The 18,909-nt window shown below is 39.0% G+C and overlaps 1 protein-coding gene across 2 annotated transcripts in view; it reads right to left on the reverse strand.

Moving 5' to 3' along the window:
* Nucleotides 1–6,143: 6,143 nt before the first annotated feature.
* LOC124795324 (kinesin-associated protein 3) overlaps nt 6,144–18,909 on the reverse strand; it is a 219,110-nt gene continuing 206,344 nt past the window's right edge. Inside the window, exons 17-18 of one of the 2 annotated variants that reach the window (XM_047259297.1) lie at nt 6,546–6,818; nt 6,144–6,493 (exon numbers count right to left, since the gene is read on the reverse strand). In XM_047259297.1, the coding sequence (XP_047115253.1) occupies nt 6,647–6,818 (172 nt within the window). In that variant the 3' untranslated portion in view covers nt 6,144–6,493; nt 6,546–6,646. Of the gene's footprint in view, nt 6,494–6,545; nt 6,819–18,909 lie in introns of those variants that run through there. The other variant, XM_047259298.1, reaches the window with a different exon arrangement.

Below are 18,909 nucleotides of genomic sequence, written 5' to 3' on the forward strand. Positions count from 1 at the left end.
GGCTGCATGTTGCAGCTGCTTGGGCATAACACAACTTGCAGTGTTCTGGGCAGGCTTGGGCACTGTGAGGACAGTGGCATGTCATGGCTGCATGGGCACGACTTGGTAGGTGTGGTTCTGTGCATGCACAGGCATGGCACAGATGGCAGGAAGGTGAGAGTTTGTTGATGTTCTGCAGAAGTCATTGCTCTGGCTGAATGCGGTGACGTTGGACACAGTGATAATCAGGCAGAGTGGGCGCAGCTCAGGGTTGGCTGGCCATTGTGTTTGCAGCTGTAGAAACTGCGGTCATGCCTGCCACCATTGTTGTCTACATCACTGATGCACTCTTTATGTTGCATGATCAAATGATTTCGATCCACTAGTTAAGATGTTGTCCAGGGGTTCATGCTCATGGGCAAGCATAGCCGTTTGTACTTGCAGAGGAAATTTCACAATCCACTGAGTCCATAGGGTGTGATCGGGCATGTGATGAATGTCAATCTGTGTCGAAGATGGCACCATAACAATGATGGTGTTTTATCACTAAGTATTTTGTCATAAATGATGTGGTGAATGTGATCGCATGGGGAGCAATTGAGGTGATGAGGTAGAGCAGTTTTTGCTTGTCTGTTGGTGGCACAAATATTATGTCTGACTTTTCTACTAAGTGGTTTAGGAATGTAATGAACTTGGTGGTGTCATTGACCACATAATTAAAAGTGACGATATTTTCCATGATGGTGAAACACAATGTTGGTTGGTGTGGTGTGAAAGGCAGTAGTTCGAGACAGGACCTGTAGTTGATGGGTTGCCATGATGGGAATTACAATGGGGTACATATTGTCTGACAGCAGCACGATGCAGCACACTGTAGATGGTGATAGGTGATGTAGCCAGCTGCATGAATTGTGGGGCAATTGTTTTTAAGTGTGGTGTGTCCAATTGCTTGGGTCGTCTTGACTTGGGTGTGAACTGGTTGCCAAAAGGAGTAGAGTTCCAAGTAAAATCACAAACCATTGTTTGCTGATTCCACTGTTCAGTGTTGTCACATACTGATGTAAAACTGTCAAAGAGAGTGTTACACGGCCTGCATTCACAGTGTTATCCATAGTGACTGGCATCATGGGTGAATTATGGTGTCTGCAGTGAAAGCTGCACAGCACAATGTGAGCACGTCGGCAGCATTGTCACTGTGCAATTGTCAGAAATGAACTTCTATGTGATGGCAATCATTGAGGGTCACCAATGTAGTTTCACAGGTTATGGGAGATGGTTACACTAGGACACACATAATTCTAATACTCTGCAGAACTATTTTTAGTGACGACACAAACATTCACAGTACAGTATTCGAACATAGTGCAGTCCTCAGACCAAATGATCTCAAAGAGACTCTTGCACTGTAATCAGGTTAACCTCCGATGATGTTCCTTCATGAAGCAGTGTTCACACACAGGTAAATGTTCATAAAAAAATTCTGTAATGTGTCCCTACCTGAATTCATTGTAATCACAACACATTCAGGCATCCATTAGGACTACACGTATGCTTCAGTGTCACATCATCACTTACTGCAAATCATCGCTCCACAACACCTTTTTTCCACTGTTCCCAGTATCAACGACGGAGTCAGAACACCAACATTTCTAATAAATTACCAGCAAAGACATATATAAATAACTATTTTATTCGATCTACAATATCCAATGGGAGATATGATACTGTGTGAAGAGTTTGACAGAGCACTGAAAGACCTGAGTCGAAACAAGGCCCCCGGAGTAGACAATATTCCATTGGAACTACTGACGGCAGTGGGAGAGCCAGTCCTGACAAAACTCTACCATCTGGTGAGCAAGATGTATGAAACAGGCGAAATTCCCTCAGACTTCAAGAAGAATATAATAATTCCAATCCCAAAGAAAGAAGGTGTTGACAGATGTGAAAATTACCGAACTGTCAGCTTAATAAGTCACAGCTGCAAAATACTAACACGAATTCTTTACAGATGAATGGAAAAACTAGTAGAAGCCAACTTCGGGGAAGATCAGTTTGGATTCCGTAGAAACACTGGCACACGTGAGGCAATACTGACCTTACGACTTATCTTAGAAGAAAGATTAAGGAAAGGCAAACCTACATTTCTAGCATTTGTAGACTTAGAGAAAGCTTTTGACAATGTTGACTGGAATACTCTCTTTCAAATTCTAAAGGTGGCAGGGGTAAAATACAGGGAGCGAAAGGCTATTTACAATTTGTACAGAAACCAGATGGCAGTTATAAGAGTCAAGGGACATGAAAGGGAAGCAGTGGTTGGGAAGAGAGTAAGACAGGGTTGTAGCCTCTCCCCGATGTTGTTCAATCTGTATATTGAGCAAGCAGTAAAGGAAACAAAAGAAAAATTCGGAGTAGGTATTAAAATTCATGGAGAAGAAATAAAAACTTTGAGGTTTGCCGATGACATTGTAATTCTGTCAGAGACAGCAAAGGACTTGGAAGAGCAGTTGAATGGAATGGACAGTGTCTTGAAAGGAGGATATAAGATGAACATCAACACAAGCAAAACAAGGATAATGGAATGTAGTCTAATTAAGTCGGGTGATGCTGAGGGAATTAGATTAGGAAATGAGGCACTTAAAGTAGTAAAGGAGTTTTGCTATTTGGGGAGCAAAATAACTGATGATGGTCGAAGTAGAGAGGATATAAAATGTAGGCTGGTAATGGCAAGGAAAGCGTTTCTGAAGAAGAGAAATTTGTTAACATCCAGTATTGATTTAAGTGTCAGGAAGTCATTTCTGAAAGTATTCGTATGGAGTGTAGCCATGTATGGAAGTGAAACATGGACGATAAATAGTTTGGACAAGAAGAGAATAGAAGCTTTCGAAATGTGGTGCTACAGAAGAATGCTAAAGATTAGATGGGTAGATCACATAACTAATGAGGAAGTATTGAATAGGATTGGGGAGAAGAGAAGTTTGTGGCACAACTTGACCAGAAGAAGGGATCGGTTGGTAGGACATGTTCTGAGGCATCAAGGGATCACCAATTTAGTATTGGAGGGCAGCGTGGAGGGTAAAAATCGTAGAGGGAGACCAAGAGATGAATACACTAATCAGATTCAGAAGGATGTAGGTTGCAGTAGGTACTGGGAGATGAAGAAGCTTGCACAGGATAGAGTAGCATGAAGAGCTGCATCAAACCAGTCTCAGGACTGAAGATCACAACAACAACAACGATTCAAACTCAGGGCCAAGGCAGTTTATCCTCACTTCCCCATACCTTCTCTCCTATCTTTTTCACATAACCCTCCTCACCTCAGTGTAGAAACGTACTGTATGTTTATCATCACTTCTCTGATGGCTCCTTAAAAACTGCTGTCCATGTCAAGTTTACCAACCACCAACAGTAACTCCCTTTTGATAGGAGCCATTCCTTCCACAATAAAACATCTCTCCAAAGAGTCTGGCGATCCATGTATGGTGCGTCTCTAGTGGCAAGTACACTGAAAATCTCCGTAAGTTCTTCACAAATGAGCACTATCCTCCAAACCTAGTCCACAGTCGCATCACCCATGCTATACTCACACGTCTGAAATTCTCCATCCACCCCCATTAATCTGAACTAGCTGCAAGAAATACTGCCCCTACCCCATAACCCAACATTGCCAAGGACTGAAACAACTTCATACACCATTTGCTCAGCTTAAAATTATCACCCTATCCATAATCCTTGCCATCTACACAAAGTGTTATGCTGTCACCTACCCAATCTACATAATACGTTGATCGAAACCCTTGCCAAATGGGTATATACTACCCCTTTAGAAGAAGAGCAACACGTGAAACCTCTCACATCACATACCAACACTGCTGAAATTTTTGCACAGCATTTTGTGAAGCCATGAGCACCAAGCGGCAGTCCACCAAAACTGAATGGTTATTGTGGCCACGGACATATTGACCACTCAGTTACAGGGCAAGCTTTTGAGCACAACATAATTGACTTCAATGGCTGCTTCACAATGAACTACCCCCATAACAAACATTTCAAGTCAACAGACATCTCACACCCCCTCTCCACCCCCGCCCCATGGCTCTTATTTTGCTCTATCAGTTTACACTTATGCTTTTCTCTCCATGGTCTTCTTCCTCTGTTCTGTTCCCACTCGTCCCCTCCACCACCTACGTTTAATTGCGTGCCATGTTCTCTTTCTTCTGCCTGTGCCCAGTTGGGCTCATGGGTGTTAGTTTATTATCTCATTCCCTTTTTTATTTTCCTTCCCAGCCATCAGCCTCTCATCTCTCCACTATACTTTCCTTACTCCTCTTACTCACGCCACCCAACTTAACCTCTCACCCTAGTTTGGTAGTAGTGCTGGATTAATGCAGTTGACTAGGAATGATGTAACTACAGTCTGTTCAAAATTACTTTAGGATTGACACTTCGGCAGGAAGACGTGGAGGTGCAGAGCTTAGTTGCCATTTCCTGCACAGAACACATGCATAATGTCACATTTCTTTCTGCTGGCACAAACTCTCAAAATATTGGATGTACAAAGGTGGAACTGGAATCCATGTCTTCTGAACAGCAGCACTGTAGTTCCATTTTAGTGTTATTTGCGAACTCAAATTTTTAAGAGAATATACAGAACATTTATTAAAATGCATTTTCTAACTACATTGCCAAATAACCAACATGCAGCATACTTTTTTGTTTTCAAGTTTATGTGAACACAGTATGTATATGAAACCTTAAGAATATATCTCACTTTTATTTGGTCAAAACTGGAACTCTGTAGAGATCTCTAACAGGAGATAATTTTAATTATCTCTAACATAAGATGCTCTGCTGCACACCACAACCTTAGCAGCGGCCGAATGGTTCTTATACGAGAACCAGAGTGCTACGTTCATACCTGACCTGATTGTATGTTTTCTGATCCAACTTTGTACCCATTTCTATCATAATAAAATAATTATACCTGTTAACTGCAGTGAGGAAAATTACCAGCTTGAAAGAAAGTAGAGTAGTGATAATATAACACACTGCCTCAGTGTTGCAACATTTATAACACAAACAGTGAGAGGAATTTTGTGAGTACAATTAAGACTGAGTTCCTGAGATGATTTTGTTTCAGATTCACTCGGTAATGACAGCCATCTTATTAATAGTCAAAACTTATGGAAATATAATTTTGCTGTGCAGATGCTCCTGTTGCTGATAACCTTACCTTTAATTTGGGTCAGTATCAATTCTACTGATTTGAAATGACAGCGAAAAGGCGTCAGCCTAATGACTGAATGCTTTTGTCAGCTCATTGATTTTGTATAAGGGTAACTGTGGGTTAAGGAAAGATATTAGATCCATAAGCTCCCAACTTTTAAATTTAACATTTTGATGCTAATGTCAATCTCCTCTTTTTGCTTTGCCATGGTAGCTGTATAGTCAACAACAACAGTACAACATGCAGCATTATGAGGAATAACTGTCGATGTGCAAACCATTTAGCTTGACTGATCTCATGTGCCAATTCTCTGGCCAAGAGAATGACATTCAGGCAACACACAACAGCAATAACAGATAAAATATTAACCTCACAACTGCAATAAAGGAAACCAAATAACATCTAAAAGCATGGTGAAGGATCGCACAGGGCAGCAAGTTGCCTGAAACTGCAGTACAGTGCAAGCAAGCAGGAACTGGTGAAGGGCGGGGGGGTCTCACGACCGCAAGTGATTTCTTTTGTTACAGGTGTTTTGGGATTGACTGAATATGTGCTATGCCTTCTTCATGAGCTTCAATCCCGTTACTTCCTTCATAGATGTCAACCCTAAAATCATTTTGCACAGACTGTGCATATGTGTAAGATTATTTTTGTGTTTGCTCTGAAGGCCAGTATCGAGAAACTCAGCAATACTTTTAGACTTGCTCAATGCCTCGACTATATGGTGATCAGTTATCTTTACTTCATGCCTTATTTAAAAATGGATTCAACACTGTTAAAATAGGAAATTTTGGCTAAATAATATAACAGAAAAGGTAACAGATATTTTTGAACAAAATTTAGTAGCTAATCCATTTTAGTAATACCATTATTGATTCACTGTGCATCTCAAAATGTTGTCATTTGTGGTGGGATTTGAATATAAAAAAGAACTACAGCATCATTGAAATCTCTTTTTTAATTCTATATAAATAATATTCTAAGACAAATACATAAAAATAAATAATAATCTAATACCGACTTCTTTCTGAAGTGTGTGATTTCACACACAATCTTTCTTTCAAGGAATCTATGGCGACACATCAGTACAATAATGACTAGAATGGTGTTACAACATTAAAGTAAAACAGTGTAAAAAGACAGATTACAGACTACACATTAGTGCATTGAACAGAAACACAAACTTCTTCATGTATTCTTTAAGCTCAAATATTCAGTAGCCCATATTGCTTAGCTATAGTTTTAAACTTATTGTGATGTTATGTCTTTTGCAATAGTGAGGAATGATTTTTTAAAAAAAAAAAAAAAAAAAAAAAAAAAAAAAAAAAAAAAAAAAAAAAAAAAAAAAAAAAAAAATGAGGATGAAATCCTTTTGCTTGGAAGCAAGCACTATAAGCAAATGCACACAAGGAATTGTAAAGTTACATTAAAAAAAGAGACATCTCAGATCATCACATGTTTGGACTCTTCGTCATCCAAGCGATCTTGTTCTGATGTCAGGAAGAGATTGTTGAGCTTGTTCCTGATAACTTCATCTGACGACTTCTCAGATGGTTGTGTTGCATTCTTGAAAGATGTTGGCTCACCAAGGTCTGGTTCTATATCATGAGCATACCTAAGAAAAAAGGCTTGTTTACAAACTTTTTAATTTGTGCTGTCAAGAACATATATCAAACTGACAAGTTTTAAACAGTTTTTAAATTTTTATTTCTATATTTTGATTCCCCCATTCAAGCCATATAACACCAACAATCCAGTGAAGGCCTTCCTCATATCCCCATGCAGTTCATGTGTACAATGCATGCTAGTGAAGTAGATTGAGGGTGAAAAGATTTTTTTTAAAGAAAGTGTTTCCACAGTATTCTTAAGCAAAAGCTTCAGACAGTCACAGAAGCAGAAGGTCATTTTGTTACTTCTCAACTGCCTGAAGAAATACAACAATAACAAAACAATAACACCAGTCAGTCATGAAATTTGGCCTACATATCACACATTCACAGGAACAATTTTCATAAATGGATGAGAGTTTCCTTGCCGTTCTGTAAAATCATTTTCAGTGTATTAGAACATTTAGATTATAGATATTTCTTTTTGGTATTCAGACCTCAAGACTAACTTACTGATTATATTGTTAATTAAAAAAATATCTGTACCAGGTTTCCTAAATTGCTGTTAAAATATTCATTCGAGTGTATTATACTTGATTAGCTCACCCTAGTAGCAAGAAATGCCTCACTGTTTTAGGTGGCTCTCAGGAGGCAGAGAATTTGCTGTGCTGGCATTTGGTGCTTATGTGCCTCACATGAAATAGCTGGAGGTGAGTGAGTGGCTTTCCAAATTTTTGTTCATTTTTTCCTTCTTACAGCTCCCACTATCATAAAACATTTTTTAGAATTGGCATTTCATTTAGTGGAGAAAACGAACTGAGTGTGTATTGAAAACCAGTTAGGTAAAATGTGCAAAAGGTAAACAGGGAAAGTTACTCTGAGCACCTGAACAGGTAAGCAAACACAAGCACTCTGAAGATGAGAAATTGCTCTTACCTTAATTTTCAGTCACATAAATGAAAAGACACATGTTAATTATGTCTGATTAAACATACTACTACACTCCAACATTTTAAATAAATAAAAAATGGATGTTCTCATGAAACTGAAAATACTTTAAAATAATGTTGCTCTTCCCCAACACTTTAAGGGCCATATCAAATTTTCAGTGTTTCATTGTTAGAGGGAGCAGCTCAGTAGGTAATTCAGAGCTACTATACTGCTATCAAATAAAACCAATTTGGTTACATTGCACCATTTTCAGAACATACAAAAAGCAAGTGCTCCACACATAACCAGGAAAAACACATTTCATGCAGACCTGTACAAGGCAGGAAGCAACATGGGCAGTAAAACTCTAGGTGGAGGACAGTATGTAAAACGATGCTAATGGGTCTATAGGTGCATACTAGTAAAAACTTGAACTATAAATCGACTTTATGCATCTTCCTACACACTTAGGTTCAATAACTTTTGCTCTTTGCATGTCTGCTGATTTTGGTGGTAAAAATGTAAAAATTTAGTGGTCTTTGCATACGTCCATTCATTAAAGCCATATAGAACAATATGCTAGCATAAGCCAACACACAGAAATTGCATCAGCCATCAGTCAGTACCATTCCTTGTATCATTTTCCAATGTGTGTGTGTGTGTGTGTGTGTGTGTGTGTGTGTGTGTGTTTTCTCCAGAATATAATGTAATCAGTTCTTATCATCCACCTGCATAATAATGGGACACTTAGTTAATTACAGTTTGATTTCAAAAGACCTCTTGTACTGAGGCTGTTACTTACTGAGTACATAATAAAATTTTTAAAAAATACAATCTACATCTACACAGATACTCCAGATGCCACCGTATGGTGCATGGCAGAGAGTACCCTATACCAGTGCTAGCCATGCCAGCACTGCGGCCTAGTTTACACCATATTTTAAATATGTAGTACGATGCTAAGCTGATATGGTGTATATTTTGTGATGATGTCATTGCAGCTATATTACACTATTGATAAGAATAATGTGTGGAGCTCACACATGTACATCTTGCAGGCATCTGTTTAAGAAATTGGCAATACTGAACTCCCTTTCAGTACATTTACAACTCGAGGAAATTCGTTGTCAACAATCTTTCGGAGCTTTAGTATGATACAGGTACAATAATAGAAGAAAAAATTATCTGCACTTTGCTCAGTCTAACTCTGGGCCATAAAAGAATGAAACAAACACTTGTGCAACTTTTGTTACTTATAGTGCTCAAAGATGGCAGTTGCTATGTGTGTGGGAACTCTGCTTATGTGAAAGTGTTAGAGTTTTGCTGTCTATGTCTGATGAAGGACTAAGTTCGATAGCTGGATAACATCTAACAGTCATTTTCACTGTGCCTGCCTGCCACTAACAATCTCCACTATGTGGTGAGTAGCAATCTATCCTTGTCATATCAGTTTTACTTGATTCTGGATTTTCCATTGTTGGGTTAAACCTACAAAACTCTCTGATAATCTGCCAAAGGAAATAAAATGTCTTGGAGAAACAAGAAGTGTTTTCAAATGTAGATTAAAGAAAACAATTCCCTAAATACCATAGAGCAATTCCTGAATAAGTATTCAGGTTACAATCCTATAACTGATTAGCATATAGACACATAAATATTTTTTTAACTGTCTTTTCAATCTTTTATTCATTTGAACACATTCCATATCATAATGTTTATTGTGAATATGATGTATGGAACATGGAACTGGAGAAAGCTTTAATTTCCTTATCCATATTGGTATTATCTTTTTTTGTATCATCAACCTTGTTTGCAGTAACACATTACCAGTTTGTTCTTTTCCTTGGTTTAAATAGTGTGTCTGTTTTGTCTCATTTCTGTAAGTGAATGTGTGTATATTCATGTTGAAATTTAGTAATTATGTTCACTGCACTACACGTTTCTCAATTGTGGACATTTGCCTGATCAAATATTTTGTACAAATTGGTATGTGATCCAGTTATCCATGGAGTACAAATAAAGAAAATACAGTAAACTCCCTTTAACATGAACTCACTTAATATGAACACTCAGTTAGTAAGAACAAAACTGCGGCCCTGGCACCAAAGTACATGATCTTATAGAAAGTTTCAACAGTTGACATGAATTTTGTTCAGCATGAATTATGAACTTTTTTTTATAGTCCACTGAATCATTAGATTTTATCATTTAACCCAAAGTTTCAATGCTTTTCTTTTCCCCTCCCCCCCACCCTTGTTTTACTGCTAGAGCTGCTTGAATGATATTGCTTGGCAATCATGATCGACAAAGACAACAACACTTTTTTGTTCTATAAAAGGGAACAATTACGAGTAACATTAAAGTTGTAAGCAGAAAGAGGGGAGTGATAGCCAAGACAAAGCAGACAAGCATAGATCTGCAAATAAAATTGAAACTTCTAGAGGAAGTAGACCATGGTGTATTGAAGAAACACAGGATTGCAGAAAACTATGCACTTTTCAAACCTACTTTATCCGCAATACTTAAAGACCATGAAATTCTTAATGCTGCATTCGGTTCCAGACACAAACCTATGCGACTGCACAGTGCTAAGCAAGAATATGTTGAAACTTTACTTCACATGCACACTTCCATAGTACTTTCAAGTGAACCTACATTTGAGTCAAAAGCAAACAAGACTGTAAAATATAAAAAAAAATTAGACACTCGCGATTTCAGTTGTTCTGCTGGTTGGCTGATTGGTTCAAAATGAGCTGCTCAGTTTCACCACCAGTGATTTGTGGGGGAGCAAATGAAGCTGATGGAAGAGGAGGAAAAAACAGGCTGCATTAATTTGACCAAGTGAGAGAAAAATAAAACTTGTGTGATGTCTACATATTGTCTTTTCCCAAGTCGCACCCTCCAAATAAAAGGCAACATGTGCCATGGTGAAGCAGTCAGTAAACAGTGCTTACTTGAGTATTTGTATCAAATTCAGATAGTAGTGATAAACACCTTCCTTGAATGATCAGTAAATCTGAGAAACCTCGTTGTTTTAAGAACATGGACACTGATACTTTACCTTACACCTACTCTCAATATAAGAAAACATGAAATGACAGCTAGTCATTCCGTAAGTGACTTCATTTATACAGTCAAACAGTAACCTAGAATAGGCACGTTCTAACACTGCACAAAGTTAGAGCTCATAATATACATTGTCTTAACTCATGTGAAGCTCCAGTCCCTCCTCCTCCTCCTCCCCCCACCCCCCACCCACTCCCATCAAATATAAAAAGTTATCTACAGCCTTTGGATCAAGGTGTTACTGCCCTTATATAGAGGTCTTAGCAAGCAACTTGTGAGAGCTGCAATTTGCATTACTGAAAAGAAGATGGAAATAATTACTTTGAGAGTGCTTGACGCAATAAAAACTTCTGTCATACTCTGGAAATCCACTTCATCATAACACAATGAAAACTGTTTTAGCAAACCCTGTACACACAAAAGACACTAATCCTATTGAAAACTTAGATGCTGGTAACAATACTATTTTACCCAACAAACGGAATATTCTACAAAGCATTGTGGACCTGGGAATACCTTTGATGTAAAGACAATTGTGTCTGATATGCAAGAAATGTCATCATAAGAGAGAGGGGAGGACAATATTACTCTGACTACCAGCTAGGAAGTGTTACATGCCTCTAACACTTTAAACATTTTGCTGCAACATCTGAAATGGTCACTAGTATTACGAACCCATGAGCAAGTCTGCTGTGAAGTTACAGGTAACTTTGGTCCCATATGCAACAGCACAACGTACAAGATTTTTTTGCCACAAAATGATCTGCGAGTACCATTTTTCAAGTTACAGTACAATAATTAACGCGAGCCTTTTTCCTTGTCACATTCATTTTGTGTGTTATTGTTGCAAACTAATGTTATTAAAAGGATTGGTGTAACACTGTAAACCTTCTTTTTAATTTTCCAAGATAAGAGAATAAGAGATACAGTAGTGTTTTCTATGATGATATATGTAATTTGCTGTAGTGCTTATATACTGTAAATGGTTAATGTGTAGAAAAAACATCAATGAAAAATTAAAATTTTGAGTTCCTGGTAAACATGATTTTTTTTAAACATGAACTCTAGATTTTTTGGTTCTTTGAGATTTGTGTTAATGAGGGTTTACTGTAGAAGTATATATTTGTGCCAAAATAATATATCACAAATTGTATAATTGACACCATACCTATCATTCATATTCATGTCAATCACTAAGACAGGTGTACCAAACAAGGCTATAAGTGCGATGCTCAGTCCAATCATCATGAAATACCAATGTTTTAGAAGGAGAACTGAATACTAAGGTTAACAAAATTTGAAAGCCAGTCTGTCATTCCCCATGATTATTGATAAATCAAAGACTTTTTTTCAGTTCTTTTTCCTATGACACAGAAAGCCAAATTTCAACAACAAAATGCTTCAAAAGAACACCTGCAGAAAATACCTACATGTAGTATTAGGTAATAAATTAAGCAACACAACCATGTAGACTTTATTACATCATCATCATCCCCATGCCCGGGTTCCCGGGTTCGATTCCCAGCGGGGTCAGGGATTTTCTCTGCCTCGTGATGGCTGGGTGTTGTGTGCTGTCCTTAGGTTAGTTAGGTTTAATTAGTTCTAAGTTCTAGGCGACTGATGACCTCAGCAGTTGAGTCGCATAGTGCTCAGAGCCATTTGAACCATCATCATCATCACCCAATTTGATCAATTGGTGATGTGGCCTCTTGGAGTCAGTGTGCAACATATGATCCCCACAGATTCTTCCATTTCTACCTATCTTGAGATTCCCATTGCCAGTTCAATCTGGCTCTCTTTCTTGTATCTGCCCCAACTGTTGGGTGGTCTTCCCCTTTGTCATTTTTGGTAAATTTGGCTCCAATCTAGTACTAGTTTTGGCCACCAGCCATCTTATCTTTCAGCAACATGACCAGCCCCCTGCCATTGTAAGGTATTGACTCTTTCCATCATCATCATGTTACTGACGCTTGTTCTCTGTCTGATATCAACTGCTTTCTCTCTTTGTGTAGCCCAACACTGATCTTTCCATTCCTCTTTGCATTACTGTTAGTTTTCTAACAACAAATTCATTTAATGTCCATGTCTCACAGCCATACGTTTTACTGGCTGTATACAAACAATGGAAAATCCAGAATGGTATAATATTATGAAAAGAATAGACTGCCTCCTCACGGGATAATAAAAGATATTCAGTTGCAGACTGGCATAATAAAGAGATGGTCAAACAAGTAAGCTTTCGGCCAGGAAGGCCTTCATCTGAATTAGACACCACACACACACACACACACACACACACACACACACACACACACACACACACACACACACACCTCTCTATTTAGTGAGTAGCAATCTATCCCTTTCAAAATCTTGTCATTACTGGCAGTATACATTGGTCAGAACTGTTTTCTTCAGCTCTGCTGGCATCTAAGACTTCTAAACATATCTTCCATAAGCTTTCCATCGTAATTTAATATGTCAAAATGTTTCTGGTTTCATATTTTCAAGATGAACCAGGTAGGCTTAATCTGTGACCCTTTGCGGCTACTTGCTTCCAACAGATATATTTCCCTCTGGTGTCCACTCAGTCATGATCTTGGTTTTATCTCATTTCATTTTTAGACTGACTTCAGAGCAGACTAAAGCAAGTTCCCTACCCAGTATTTGAAGTTCTTCTTAGTATTTGCAAATAGATCATCATCAAAAAACCTCAGGTTATTTAATCTCTTTCCCAAAATTTGTTTTCTTTTGTTTTCCAATCCAGTGAAGAGATTACTTTATCTAGGACTGCTGAAAATAGTTTTGGAAATGTAGAGTCATTTTGTTTTACACCTCTCCTTAATGGAAAATTCATTTCTGTTCTGTTACGAGCCTGACAGAAACTGATTGAACTGAACATCTTTTCAAAATCTATAGAGACAAGCTACATAGGTAAAGCATACTCATTTGTTCTACTAACTGTTTCATGTAGAGTGAGGATATGATCAACAGTACTAAACCCTCCGAAGAACCCAGTTTGTTCAATGAGCTGGCCCATGTCAAGTGTAGTGCTCAATCTGCTACTCAAAATTCTAGTACAAACTTTGCACAGTATGGCTGATATGGTGATAGTTCTTTATAACTTTAGTACAACCTTTCTTATGTATTATAGTTATTTTGGCTTCATTCCAATCTCTTGGTAATTTTCCACGTGCAAACAACTTGAAAATAGTTAAGGTAGATGCTTTATAGATTACTCATGCATCAACTTGAAAATATCAACTGAGACATCATTACTACCTGGAGCAGTTGCTTTTTTAATCTTGTCTATAGTATGTTTGACTGATGAGGGAATTATTTCTGAGATTTGGGAAACAAGGGCATCCAATTCATCTAGATAAAAATATCAACATTCACTTTACTGTAAACGTTATCATAAAAATTCTCAATATATTCAAGTATTCCTTTCTCATCTGTAATTCAGGTTTGATCAGTGTCCAATGTTATTAGCTGATTCTTTCCAATCATAAGCTTCTTTTTGGCTATATTTAAATTAGATTTCTTCTCAAGACTGACTTTTAGTGTATCTGCTTCATACTTTTTGATGTCTTCTTTCATGCTTTTTCACAGAGTCTTGTACAGGTCTTTATATTCTGTCTTATATTGGTCTGGTTCTACTTTCCATTTTCTCTTGTCCATCAAACTTATCATTTTATTTGTCAGCTTCTTTGGCAGGTTTCAAAATTTGCACAAGCTGCCCACTTCTTCAGCTGTTGTGATCAGTACTTTTGTTATTTCTTCTGCTTCACATTCTTTTAATTTTCTCTTAGTTCTTTCTTGAAATTCCTCTTTCCATTCTTTCTGAAATTTAAAAACTTTCTTTTTCCTTTAATTAAGTTCAATTTTTTATTTTTGTATTCAATTCAAATCTTGCTCCGAATAATTAATAATCACTGTTTGTACTGAACCTATTCAGCAGAGAGACATCTTTAATGTTTTGAGACACACTGGTAAGAATGAGGCCTATTTCATTTTTCAGTTTAAACTTAGGAGCCCACCAAGTCTATTTGTGATTAGGGTGCTTCATGAAAAACATATTCATAAGAGGCGCTTGGCATTAGAGTCATCAATTATTAATTTATAACCCGTGCAGAATTGCCCCTTCCGGCACCTCCTCAGGATGTGGATCGGGGAAAGCCTCCTAGATAAGGTGGCACTGGGGGTGAACAAAAACTAGTACCATGAGTGGCATCTGTACACCGGAGGAATGACCAGCCGAAGGCATCTGTACTCCACATTAAGTCTGGAAAATAATATCACCAATCCATTCTGAAGAAAGTGTGGAGATTATGCTTTTCGCCTTTGACTCATGATATTTGACAGCAAGGTAAAATGTCCCAGAGTTAAATTAGCCCCTCATTTGAATCTCTGGATGGGAGCTGTTTTAGTGTCACAAAATCCTAAGCCTACAAAATGGGACAAGCAATGTTTTCAAATATGGACACACAATTGCTGTTCGTTAGCAGTCGATGACAGAATGACAGAAACAGTAGGGGAATTAGAAAAAATTAACGGGATCATTGTTGGCTGAAGTGACATATGTTGTAAAGGTGAGAACTGCCTTCGACTGAATTCAGGAAATCTCTTCTATTACTGTGGTGAACCAAATGGAGTTGAGTTTTTAGTAAACAAAACCATAGCAGACAAGGTAGTAGTATTAGAACAAATTTCACACAAAATTGCACGTTTGGTCCTCAAAATATCAGAAATGTATAAAATCTGAATAGTTCAAGACTGGAAGAACACACATACAAGCTAACAAAAAACCCCATTACACTATACACTTAAGAAAACTATTCCTAAGACAATAACAGAACCCAAGTAACACACTAAAAGAGTAAATCAAAAGGTAAAATTTGGGAGCTATTCAGGAATAAACTGAGGAAGGAAGCAGTAACCAACTTTCAACTAACAATGGGACATGACTGCCTAGGCCAACATCTATAAATCTTAGGAGTACTTCTCACAAATGGATGTCCTATTTGCAAAACTGTTGTTATGGGTTCAGATCATCTACTCATATGCTCAGGTTTGGATGTAGAAGTATGACAGGAAGCCTACATCTGCAAATTACACTGGGACACCAGAAAAAATATTGTCTAACTTTTTGCAACCTTTGCTTCATTATTACATTTACTTCTTTAAGTTATTATATACAAGCGCAAATTTTACTGGGATGCCAGATACTGTATGCTATAACTTTTCTTTAACTTATTGTTGTGACTTGGACACACAACACAAGCAAGAATGTTAGTACAACTTTATCAGACTGTGACACATATGTCAATCACCATAACATACACTTGAACACAATAAGATAACACAAATGTATGGATGCAGTAATAACATGATAACTCAGCGTGAGCATAGCAGAGGGTTTAAATGGGCACTCGCCCGTGGCGGGCTCTATCGAACGTTCGCAGTATTGCTCCTCCATGGCGCAGCCTTGCGAATGACAACACACTGCTACTGTATGCAGCTTTCAAAGGTGCACGCATTACATCATTCCTCTTCCCTTGGTGAACAACTCAGATTCGCGAGATGTTTATGGTGTATTTCTCTGCAAGTCTCTGTCTGAAATGAGCTGATACTGTGGCATATGGTCGGAAGTACTTGGGGTGCGGGCAATGCCGCAGTCCACCTTCTTGTGTCAATCCAAATGTGATGGCAGAGCAAACTGCATTTCCCCACAGCTCCATAGCCTGGTGGTGGTGGTGGTGGTGCCCTGCAGTTGACGGCTGAGGCAGAGGAGACATCTCTGGTGTGGACAGTGGCTGCATCGATACTGATACTGATATTGGAAAAGTTGCACCAGGTTCATCCACCAGTGATGGGAGACCCCTCATATGTTGTGGCAGGGACCCCATCACATCACATGATCCATTGAGTGATGCAGACTGACATGGCATGGCGAAGTCAGTGTAACGGCTGGGTTGTCCAGTCGTCCACACACAGGCACAACTGGTTGTAATTACATGCACAGAGGCCCTCCTCCATACAGAGGTCACAGAGAGAGTGGCCGTGGCATCAGGAGAAGATGGCAGGAATCTATTTTGGGTGACAACCAAAGCCACATGCCCAGTCACCTCAGGCCGGAAATGGGATGATGGCTGCACTGGTTGGCATCCCTGGCCAGGCCGCAGGAGTGTCCAGAGTTGATGCCCATGAAGGAGTTCAGCGGGGCTGTTGTTGCCAAAGGGCAAGAATGATAGGAAGACATAAACTGACCCAAGGCAACATCAGACAGGGACCCAGTCACATACTTTCTCATTTGCATTTTGAATGTTCTAACTAATCTTTCGGCCTCATCATTGGACTGTGTGTGGCAGGATGGGATAAAAATGTGGCGAATCTTGTGAGCATTGCAAAAGAAGGCAAATTCCTGTGGCACAAACTGTGGGCCATTATCAGAGATCAATGTTGCCAGAAGTCCTTCAATGAAAAAAATTTTTGACAGGGCTGCCACAGTGGCAGATTATTTATTTGTTTCATTAACAGTACAGAGGAACCTACCACCTTGAAATGTAAGGAGGGTCACATGCTTCTAAATCTAAAAGCAAAGACTTCTTATTATTACAATCTCATTGGATTACAGTTGTTAATGTTTTTTTAATAATATAAAGAACATAATATATAAAAATTTCTCTAAGGTTACAGAGAATTGAAAGTGTAACAATTGTTTAGGTGTCATGGTGGCAGAGGCTGAAGTTGATGGGCAATGAACAACATATAGGAACCGACAAAATGTATCAATTACTATTAGCAGCATGCATTAGGAAACAGCTGGAGAAACTGATATGGAGATGGTCCCAGGCCTGCAAAAGTTGTGGCCACAGAGACAATGTTGTCCATGGGGCAGCTTGCTGCAGTGCACATTGAGAACATGCCATCAAAATGAGTGATGTTGCCATCCAAACAAGGCCAAAGAACATAACAGCAGGCTAAGGCCTTGGTGTGTGAGTGCTGCCCCCCCCCCCCCCCTCCCCTCCCTCCTCCCAGTGACCAGGATGCAGCAATCACAGGATCTCTGGATGGAGAGCCGAGGGAACCATTATGTGACGAGCTCAATATTCTGTATCAAGGGGTAGAACACCATCAATGACAGAGAAATGATGCTGAAACACGTAGTAGTTTGAAGGGGGTCAAATGCCTGTGACAGAGGCGCCTCAGGCCAACCATGTTGTACGCAATGTATCATTTTCCATAAAACTGGATTGACAGCACTGGCCTGTGTGACTCGAGTGCCATGGGGTGGAAGGGAATCTCACAGCTGTACCGAGAGGGGAACAGTGCCCAACATTGAAGGTGATGCACTGCTTTGTGTGGCAATAATGCTGGGGGGTTAAACAATGAAACTAACAACTTGTGATCCACGATGAGATGGAATTTTACATCATACAGGAAAACATAAAACTTCTTTAAGGCATAAACAATGATGATGTCTTCTTTTTCTATTTGTGAATATCTAGTATGAGCCGATTAAGTGTCTTCGATGCATATGCTATAGGCCACTTTGAGTCATCAGAATATCTATGAGCCCATGCTGGGACACATCGGTTGCTAATACCAAATGTTGACCCGGTTGGTAGGTTACGAGACAAGATGCAGGTTGTAATGGAGACTTCACTCGGGAAAACACCTTTTCACGTGACTGCAACCAGTGGAAAGGTGTCCCCTTATGCAGCAAGGCATGTAACGTTTGTGCAACAGACACCGTCGCCAGCAAAAACTGATGATAGTAAGCTATCTTACCTAAAAAATCTGGAGGTCCTTGGCCAATGCAGGACACAGAAGAGCCACAATGGCAGAGGCATTCTGATGAAGGAGTTTGATGCCAGCACTAGAGACCTTGAACCCAAGATAAATAACAGAAGGCAGAAAGAAGTAGCACTTTTCTAAATTTCATTTTAAATCAGTGGCCTGTAACAGTGAATAGAGGGTATGTACGTTCAGCACTGGAGGAGCCGGAAATCACAGTATTACCAAGATAGTTGGCACAGCAAGGCACAGAGCACACGAGTTGTTCGAGACACCAATGAAAAATCGTCGGGATGCTGACCA

The sequence above is a fragment of the Schistocerca piceifrons genome, chromosome 4, assembly GCF_021461385.2.
Source record: "Schistocerca piceifrons isolate TAMUIC-IGC-003096 chromosome 4, iqSchPice1.1, whole genome shotgun sequence".
NCBI classification, from domain to species: Eukaryota; Metazoa; Arthropoda; class Insecta; order Orthoptera; family Acrididae; genus Schistocerca; species Schistocerca piceifrons.